The following is a 10144-nucleotide window of genomic DNA, read 5'->3' on the forward strand; positions in this document are numbered from 1 at the left end:
TTTCCTGTTTTTCCCTCCTTCCAAAAATCATGTAGCCTTAAATAGTCAGGTCCCAAACCTTGTCATCTTGTAATCATGCCCGAGCATGACGGGCATGTTTGGTGGCAAGATTGGACAGTCTCATGACAAGGCTCTAAGCATGTTCCCCAGCGATGTGAATTCATGAAGCGACTGTCCCCTCCCCCAATCAATGGCAGGCCGCATTTCCCACCCTCAAGCATCGGGAACTTAATATGAATGCATTTGCATCTCATTATTGTGGTCACATGCCAGAATCACATCACATGTCAAATTTAAAGCCCACGTCGATGTAATTAATGAGATTTATACCTGCCTTTAAAAGGCATGCACCTGACTACCAGAGCTTCGAGCCAAACTCGGAGGTGAGTGCACACAACTATGTGCAGCATTGGAGATGATCCCAATGCAAGGAAGTGGCTCCACAGATTCAGGGTGGCCGGTCACAGGCGAGTCTCCACAGAGGCTTCTTTGCGACTGGATTGTGGTGCCAGGGCAAGGGCGACAGTGCCAGAGGGGGGGGGAAGGAAACCTCAGGGCAAGGGCTACTGTGCAAGGGAGGGTCGCAGCAGCACAGACTAAAGTTTGAACACAAACATATGCCGGGGAGGGCAGGATGGGGGAAGAAAGCGCTGGGCAAGAGCCAAAACATGTCAAAGTTGAGCGCACTCCACAGCTGAGAGCATTTAGCTTGAGCTAAATTGAAAGGTTTGGAGTCAGGCTAGTCAAGTAATTGTGGCCACTCAAGTAGCACTAATTCCCGAGCGGCAATAATTGCTCCTCTACTGTTAATCCCTCGTGTGCACACTTCAAGTTTGAAGCTGCAGAATCATTGGACAACTGGCAAGCTTGAGGATCTTTTGGGGAAAGACGGCCATCGAACTCTGATGGAGGGGTGTGCTCCTCATCCCTTGCACTCTGTTTAAGTTGACATTGAAAAGTCACTCGCATGGCCCAAGTAAACCAGGAAATTTTGGACTGTAGGTTAGGACAATGCCTGCACCTGAGATGGGAGTTCGGAATGCAGCTGAGTGGCTGAAGCTAAAGCCGCTTGATCATGTGGTGTGGGGCGGTATTGGGTGGGGGCATGGTAAGCCATCATGTGCACTAAACACTGGGCATCCACGTGGTGGTCTGGACCCTCCGGCATGTGTTAAGGAGCCTTGAGCAGCAGCCATAGGCAATGATTTGTCAAAGTGTGATCCTTAGGAGACAATTGCTGACCCTTGCATCTCTCTCTCTGATATTACAGTGAGGAGACCATCAGGAACATGTAGTCTGGTGAACTCGCCAACTGCCTCATTGCTGAGAGGCAGGAGAGAACCCTGAAGGCCAAGGGGCAGCATGGCCTCCTCCCCATGCAGAGGACAAACCCCAGAGGAAGAGCCCTCATTCGTAAATGCATCACTAGACCCAGGGTCTATAGAAGGATCATGTGCTACCTGCAGATCAGCAAGTATCAGTGTTGCCGACACCTGCCGTGTCAAGGGAACTAGTCATGCACTTATGCCACCTTCTGCAGCATTTGGCACCACGGGGCTCAGTGGGCATCCACTGCTAGTGGCAGTTAAAGCTACTGCCGCGCTCAATGTTTATGGCAGTGGCTCTTTCTCAGGCTCTAATGGGGACCTTTGTGGGATTTCACAAGCCTCAACCCTGAATTGTTTCCAGGAAATCATAGACGCCTTTTTGCCAAGGCATACAACTTTGTCAACACTGACAGAGATCAAGCAAGCCACAGAGCAAGAGCGCTGGGATTTGCTGACATTTCCAGATTCCCAGAAGTACAGGGTGCCATTAACTACTAATTAGCTCGTAAATCTCCCTGGCAACAAGCAGTCCAGTATATGAATAGCAAAGGCTTCCAATCTCTCAATGTTGATCTGGTCTGTGACCATAACAAACAAATCATGCAGGTGTATGCAAGATACCCTGGAAGCATCTATGACTCATACATCCTCAGCAGGTCTCAGATCACTGACATCTTCCAGGGACCACACAGGATGCAGCATTGGCTCCTCAGGGACAAGGGCTATGCACAAGGGGCATGGTTGGTGACGCCCTGCCTCTAAGGCACTGAGAGCACACAGAGAACATCACAGAACCCAGTGATGCCTGGGTACGAGATTCTTGCAGCAAACGAAAGCCACATGGAGCTGCACGCATCACTAATCTGGAAAGTGACATGGAAGCCAGACACTGCACTGGGGAGAGGTCCTGGACTGTGACACTGGCCTTCATTTTGTTCAGGAAGCAAGACTGATTGACACGAACACTGCTCATCATAACAAGGAGCCATAGACAAGGAGACATTCTTGGGAGTGTACTTACAATGGCCAACATTAAGTACAAATGATTAACACCCATGCCCATTACAACTGCACCTCCTTAACATTTCTAGCCCTGCCGCTACATCTTGGTACTCCACCTACATCCACAGCGGAAGTGGAGGTGGACTGCTGAATACTATGCCCTGTTTCCTGAGATGACCTTAGCAGACATCATCTGGAAGGCCAAGACCTGGACAACCCTGGCCTGCTTTCAGGGCCCTGCTGTGTGGCAGTGGCACCCTTTCTGGCCTATGGAGCTGGAGCTGCTGGAATCACAGGAAGAGGGGATTCGGGTGAGCTGGACACTCCTGGAGTCACCTGGGTGGATGGCCCCAGGGTGTGCACCTGCTGATCCACCTCCCTATAGGTGCCTGATTGTTCCTGGCTGACTCCTTGAGAGGAAGGAGCCGCTCAAATGAGCTCAAGATGACCTGCTCCCCTCTCGTGTTGATGCTGATGGGATGCAAGCAGGCGCCTCAGCGATGGGACTGCAGCTCCTGCAGTGCAGGACTGGTATCCTAGACCAAGGTCCCAAGGCAGCCACCACCCTACCAGTGTTGCGTTAGCATCTCGAACCCTTTCACCTCAGATTGAAGGCAGACGGACTCCTCCATTCTGCCTTGCAATCTGAGGAGTGCAGCGGACATCCCTTCCCGACGTTCTTGAGCCTGTCTTTGCAGCTCTGGCAACTAAGGTATGACTGAGTCCCAGAGGCTCCTCACTTGTCTCAGACTCAGCAGATTTCTGGCCTCCAGCAGTCCTCCAAGTCCCGGCAATCTGAAAAGGCCCTGCTGTGAATCAGATAGTGCAGTGTGCTCACGAGATAGTGATCCTGAGGCCAATCTAGAACTAGGTCCCACCGAGGTGTGTGCCTCTGTGCTGGTGGAGGGTGTTGGTGAGCACTGTGGCTGGTCTTCAATTTTGGCATCTGTGGATTCCTATTCCGTGGTGCCCTTGGAGCTGGAGTCAAGGACCTTGCTCATGGACCCCCTTGGCTGCTTCCAAGATGTGCCTGCGAAAGCAAGGGGAGGTAATTATTGCATGGCAGGGGACTGTGGAACAGGCGAACTCACTCACAGTACAGATGTCTGATAGATGTTGCACTGCTGAATCCTCACTTGGTTGAGCACCGCTGATCTCACCGTCAGCACAGAAACACTCCAGATAGTCGCCGGCCAGCTGGATGGCTCTGTTTTCAAAGTCTGTGAGGACCTTGATCTCGGCCATTCCACCATCAGTCTGCAGCCTCTCCCTTTTGTTGTGTGCCAGCTTATCCTGCATGAATACCGTAGAACCATGGAAAAGTTACAGTGCAGAAAGAGGCCATTCAGCCCATCATGTCTGCACCAGCCAAAAAAAGAGAAAAAAAGAAACTAGCCGATCATTTTAACCCCACTTTCCAGCGCCTGGTCCATAGCCTTGCAGGTTACAGCACTTCAGATGCAGATCCAGGTGCCTTTTAAATGAGTTGAGCATTTCAGCCTCAACCGCCACCTTAGTGAATTCCAGATGCCACCACCCTCTGGGTGAAAATGTTTTTCCGCATGTCTCCTCTAATCCTTCTGCCAATCACGTTCAATCCATGCCCCCTGGTAACTGATCCTCCAGCTAGGTCTTTCCTGTCTATCCTATCTAGGCCCCTCATAATTTTGTACACCTCATTTAGGTCACCACTTCATCTTCTCTGTTCTCAAGAACCTTCCATTAGTTGATCACATCATGACTTTCAGAGTGAGTGACATGCATGTTGTATTCTGCCTGTTCATGAACTCAATCTATCTTCTCTCTCCACAGGCATCAGGAGATTCAGCCAGACCGTTAGCCAAAGTGCACCTCAGATGAGGATCCATTCAATGAAGACCCATCACTGCGTTCACCTGCATCCTCCACAGTAGTTGGAGGCAGTGACAGCCCAAGTCTCTGGCACTCAGAGCTCTGCTGGAGAACAGGCACTGAGTCCGAGTCAGATGATGTGTCTCTAGAAACAGCTGTTGCACACCTGCTGGAGCCGGCAGAACATCAGGCAGAGTTGCAAGAGGCAGGCAACAGACAAGAGCAAAAGGTAGAGGAGTTTGTCCGCGTTCTTTCTGATGTCATGGCTTTGACATGCCATCGCCTCGAGGTCACCTTGTGAAGGGTGACGGCCAGCTTGGAAACCTTGGTCCAGCAGGTAATGCTGACTTTGTGCGCGGAACTGCACTCCATTGCTCTAAGCATAGGTGGGATCCATCAGTGGCTAGACAAGACTGGGATCTCGACCTTACTCCAGGTGCCCCTTCTCTTCAAGGAGTTAGACAGGGGCCTTTGAGCACCCAAATGGAGGAGAACCATGAGCTGGACACCCCAGGGCAATCCACCCAGGTCACTCCAAGGGTGTCCAGCTGATCCCAATCCCCGCTGCCTGTGACCCCATCAGCTCCAGGTGCACAGGCCGAGAAGGGTGCACCTGCCTCAAAGCACATGAGGACGCCCACGAAGGTCATCGATATCAAAGGAAACAGCGTTTCCATAACTCCCACTTCTGGCCTCCCTGCAGGATCTTGGGATATTCAAAAGGGCAGGGTAGGCGCATCATTACCCCTCTCGAGTTTTCCTCCTCCTTTTGTTGAGTCATAAATAGCAGCTGCTATTGAGTTTTCTTTCACTCTGTGGTTCCATTGATAACACCAATATTTTTTTTTTTACATTAATGCCTCCACTATTGCCACTATGTTTTGGGTTGGTCTTCCTTGTCTGAGGACTCTAGGTGTGGTATTTGGTTACTGGACAGATTGTAGTCATACTGTGGTGTCAAATAAATACTTGTTCATTAGGACTATATCTAAACAGGTAACAAAGCAGCTTGTTGCCTTGGGACATGGTGCTCCAACCTTTCTCTCTCTTGAGAAAGAGAGAGAGAAAGGTTGGAGCACCACGTCCTGGGGTAACATGCTGCTTTGTAACCTGTTTAGAAGTAGTCCTAACAAACAAGTGTTTATTATTCTCGAGAAAGAGAGAGTCTAACATGATGGACTGATATATGTGATACATCATCATCTCTGTCATACATTAGTGACCCCCACGCTTACCTGGTCCTGGACTCCCGGGAGTTAGACTCTAGGGATTGCTTGCAGTCACAGCTGTATCCACTACAGCTTGTGGCGCTTCTGGGACCAGAAAGCTGCTGGCCAATCAGATTAGCTGATATGGTATATAGCTGATATGGTAAGCGTGGGGGTCTCAGGGCAATGTGGGAAAGTGAGGCCCGGGGCTGTTGGTGGTGAGGCCGAGGAGGAAGAGTGCGCCTGCAGGGGCTGGACCTGCTTGAGGGGCACCCCATGTTGAAATGTGGCTGCAGATGGAGGCCCCGCCACCCCCCCCCACCCCCCCCAGCTAACCTTCCCACCCAAGGCTTTTTTGGGAGTCTGCCCTGTCACTGAACCCCTCCCGCCAGCCTTAAAATTGAGGATGGGTGGAAAACGCCCATTAAAAGGTCAAAAATTGGCCCCTTAAGGGCCTCATTAGGGCAAGTGCGGGTAGGCCAGCCTAGGCCTCATCTGTCCAACTGTAAAATGGCAGAGAGGCTGAAGCGAGTGGAAGCCCAGTGGGAAGGCTACCCTAAAAATTTTATGGCCAACCCAGCCTAATAAACCTGCCATTGGGGGAATCAGGTGGAGTTCAAGGTCAGCACGAATGGCCAACTAAAGGAAGACCCGAATAAATGTGAGGCAACTGCATGTCGACCATACTCACTTGTGTTCTCCACTCTCATTGCAGCAGGTTTGTTACCGACTCAGGGGTCTTAGAACATCGAGATGCCAGCAATCTTTGGAGCTGAAGTTCATTCTGTGCCACTTGCCATCAGTTGCAGTCAGAGGCATGGTTGAAGGGAGGTCAGGAGGTGGATGCCCCCAAGGGGTATGGCTGGCGGAGGCCTGCCAACTCGCAACTCCAAACCTCCATCTTCCCGGGTGAATGGTTATGCCTGACCAGTGCTCATGTGGTTAGTCTTTATATGCTGCTAATTCAATGATCTTTCTTCTGAGCCTCGAGGATAGTGGAGACAAGTGGAGAAGCGCCTGCTTGAGGCTCCTTGCACATGACTCATCACCCTGGTCAAAAAGCAAAGTCCCCATGCACAGTCATGTATGAATGGGAGGCATACCCATCTCTGGTCCTCCAGAGTTTCCTTTAGCTGGGGTGGTTGGGTGGGGGGGTGGGGGGGGAGTGGTGAAATGCCATGGTCTAAGCAAAGGCCAGTTGAAGGGTTTAAATATGGCACCATGACCTTCAACCCCATAACATGGCGGTGGGGCAGGCAACTTCCTGCCCACCAAGAGATTTGTTGAGCTCCTTGCAGATGCATAATTAATGAGCTGACCAGTGGTTATCATGCATGTTCAGCTTCCTGCTGCCCATAATGGAAAATTCTTCCTTCTAGCTCTATCCACCTTCCAGTCCCCAATACCAGGGCAGTTCCAGTATCATGGGCTTCCTTCACCTGTTTCTGTGATATCCCTCTAGATGGTCACTTACTTCCCTATTTACACTCAGCCCAAGTCCTGTGCTCTCTTCCTGTGTGAGCTGCAGGTTCCTGCTCAGAACATGTATCTTTATTAGGACAGAAATCATGTTTTGAAATACATTGTGAACCTACCAGTGCCCGTTCTCATTCCTGCTGAGGATGTTGGGTTCGCTCTCCTGTTTGGACCTTCAGCCATTGTGGTGACCGCCGTTCCCAGGTTCTGATGCTCTGCAATAAATATAGGTCAGGATTTTTAGGTTGTTGGAGTCTCCCTTCTTGCCATCGCAAGAATAGTCAGCAAACACATTCCTGCCCATACTCACTGCCCCACAGCCATTTCACACTCCATTGAATATTAATTGGCTGGAGGAAATCCCACCTCAGAGGGCAGCCAGCCAATCTGATTAGCCAACAACTCTCTAGTCCCTGCAACTCCAGAAGCTGTAGTGGACAGGACTGGGACTGCATGCAGCCCCCAGAGCCCGAGTCTCAGGGTTCCAGCACCAGGTAGTTTTGGGGGTCTCAGGATTGGGTGGGGAAGGGAGCTGAGGTTCAGAGGGATGCAGATGTGGTGCAGAGGCCAGGGGGAAGGGAATACCATCAGGGACCAGGCATTTAGGGTGCAGTGCACAATGTTAAAAGGGGGAAGATGGAAGTACCCCATCCCACACCCCCACTTCACACCAGAGGCCTGAACCTGCTTAATTGTTGGGCTTCGCCCCTGCCCTGGAACTCCTGTCAGCCTGAAAATTGAGGCTGGGTGTGAAACGCCCCTTAAGTGGTCGATAATTGGCCACCTAAGGGCCTCAATTGAGGGAAGCAAACATTAAATTGCAGAGGTCGGGACGGGTGGGAGTCAGGTGGGAAGACCAAAGAGAAATTTTACACTCACCACCCCCATCCACAAACCTGTTGGTGCCCATAAGATCTGGGGGGGTGGGGGGCTGTTTAGAGAGGAATATTAAAATGAGAAAAAACAGTTTCCTTGTTAAACATGATACAATTCCCTCCTCCCCTATCATTGCAATAGCTGTAAGTTCTGGGATCGAGCACTCCCTGAGGGTTATGATCAACTCTCTGCATCTGGTGTGACACAGACAGCTGCCCAGTGAAATCCAATGGTGCCCCCTGATCTCCAGAACCCAGTTTTAGGTGAAGTGATTCAGTTTGTAGGAAGAACATGGAGAGACAATATAAAGTAAAGGGCACAATTGTAAGGCGGTGCAGGAGCAGAGGGGCCTTGGTGGTTATGTGCATTGAAGGTGGCAGGACAGTTTGAGAGCACTTTTAATAAAGCATACAGTATCCAAGGCTTTATTAATAGGACATAGAGTACAAGAGCAAGGAGGTTATGTAGTATAATTTACTAGTTCTGCCTCAGCTGGAGTGCTGCATCCATTTCTGGTCACCACACTTTAGGAAGAACGTGAAGGCGTAAGAGAGAATGCAGAAAAGATTCACAAGAATGGTTCCTGGGATGAGGAACTTCAGTTATGAAGATAGGTTAGAGAAGTTAAGGCTGTTTTCCTTAGAGAAAAGACTCAAAGGAGATATGATTGAGGCAATCAAAATCATGAGGGTTCTGGACAGAGTAGATAAAGAAAAACTGTTCCCACCAGTTAAAGGGTCAAGAATGATTTTGGCACAAGCCACCAGATGTTACAGGGCTGCGCATGTCATTATATGTGCGTAGGTCAATGCCAGGTGCTCCGTCCAGTATCATTTCTTTTTGACTTTTCTGTAGTGGTTTGGTACAACGGAATGGCATGCTAGGCCATTTCAGATGACATTCAAGATTCAACCACATTGTCGTCTTAAAGTCTACTACTACCTTCCTCACAGTTCACAATACTTCCAAGGTTTGTGTCATCAGCAAATTTTAGTGTACAGAGTACAATTTCACTGTAAATAAAATAGATCAAGTAACTCTCATACCAACCCTGGGGAAAACACTGATTCTTTATTTGGATCACAAAAAGATGTATAATCATTCAGCCCTATTCTTTGTTTCCTGTCACAGCCAACTTTGTATCCAAGAGTCACTGTACCTTTTTATTCCATGGGCTCTAACTTTGCTGAGGAGCATTTATCAAATGCCTTGATCAAATTCATGCACACATCAACCACATTACTCTCATCAACTCTGTCACTTCATCAAAAAGCTTAATTAATAAAACTCAACTTCCCTTTAACAAACCTGTGGTAGCCTCCCTTAATTAATCCACATGTGTCCATATCACTTAATTTTGTCCTGGATTGTGAGTTTCTGAGGTTATACTGCCTGGCCTGGCTTATGCCGCTTTTTTGAACAGGGATGTAACATGTGCAATTCTCCAGTCCTCTGGCACTCCCCCTGGATCTATGGAGAATCTGATGATTATGGTCAATGCCTGCACAATTGCCATTTGTTTACTTCCCTCAGTATCCTCAGAGGCCTTCTTACAATCCTGGTGACTTGTCAACTTCAAGTACAGGCATCTTTTCAAATTCAATATAAAAGCAAAATGCTGCAAATGCTGGACATCTGAAATAAAAACAGAAGAGTAAGTCTGGCAACATCTGTGGGGAGAGAAACAGGGTTAACAAAGAGACATAAGTTCCAAAGCAGAGTCATATTGGACTCGAATCATTAACTCTGTTTATCCCTGAACTGATGCCGCCGGACCTGCAGAAAATTTTCAACAATTTCTACCTTCTATTTCCAAACTGGAAATTCAGACTAATATCTGCCAGGCAAGCCACATTGCTCCTACGTGGGGCACCCAAAGAGCAGCACTGCACCCGAGAGCCAGGAAGCAGGTGCGCCTGCGTGGGAGAGCCAAGGAGCAGCACTGTACCTGAAAGCAGCTGCGTCTGCGTGGGAGAGCCAAGGAGCAGCACTGTACCTGAAAGCAGCTGCGTCTGCGTGGGAGAGCCAAGGAGCAGCACTGTACCTGAAAGCAGCTGCGCCTGCGTGGGAGAGCCAAAGTTCAGCTTCGGCTGCTTGGGAGAGCCAAAGCTTAGCACTGTACCTGAAAGCAGCTGCGGTTGCCAGGGAGAGGCAAGGCTCAGCACTGCGCCTGCGTGGGAGAACCGCTGCGCTTCCGCACTTTAAACCAGATCCTCCGCATCGGGAACAGCCAGTGGGAGGGTTCCCTCGAGCTTTGATGTGTGATGTGCTGTAGGAAGTGAATGCGACAGGAGAAATTAGTTCCTCCAACAAGTGTGAAGCTTCCAAGAAGTACGCGTTGCCAGTAAATCTGGATGGCTTTGCTTATACTTAGACATTTTAACATGTCTTTCCATTGATTAG

At 49.6% G+C, this 10144-nt stretch overlaps 1 protein-coding gene across 3 annotated transcripts in view; it reads right to left on the minus strand.

Annotated features, from left to right (window-relative positions):
* Positions 1–9926, minus strand: part of LOC121269363 (NACHT, LRR and PYD domains-containing protein 3-like) — a 112368-nt gene extending 102442 nt beyond the window's left edge. The window contains exons 1-3 of one of the 3 annotated variants that reach the window (XM_041173942.1): positions 9864–9926; positions 9050–9376; positions 6985–7080 (exon numbers count right to left, since the gene is read on the minus strand). In XM_041173942.1, the coding sequence (XP_041029876.1) occupies positions 6985–7048 (64 nt within the window). In that variant the 5' untranslated portion in view covers positions 7049–7080; positions 9050–9376; positions 9864–9926. The other 2 variants (XM_041173943.1, XM_041173941.1) reach the window with 2 other exon arrangements.
* Positions 9927–10144: the final 218 nt, after the last annotated feature.

This window comes from Carcharodon carcharias, chromosome 24, assembly GCF_017639515.1.
Source record: "Carcharodon carcharias isolate sCarCar2 chromosome 24, sCarCar2.pri, whole genome shotgun sequence".
Classification (NCBI taxonomy): Eukaryota; Metazoa; Chordata; class Chondrichthyes; order Lamniformes; family Lamnidae; genus Carcharodon; species Carcharodon carcharias.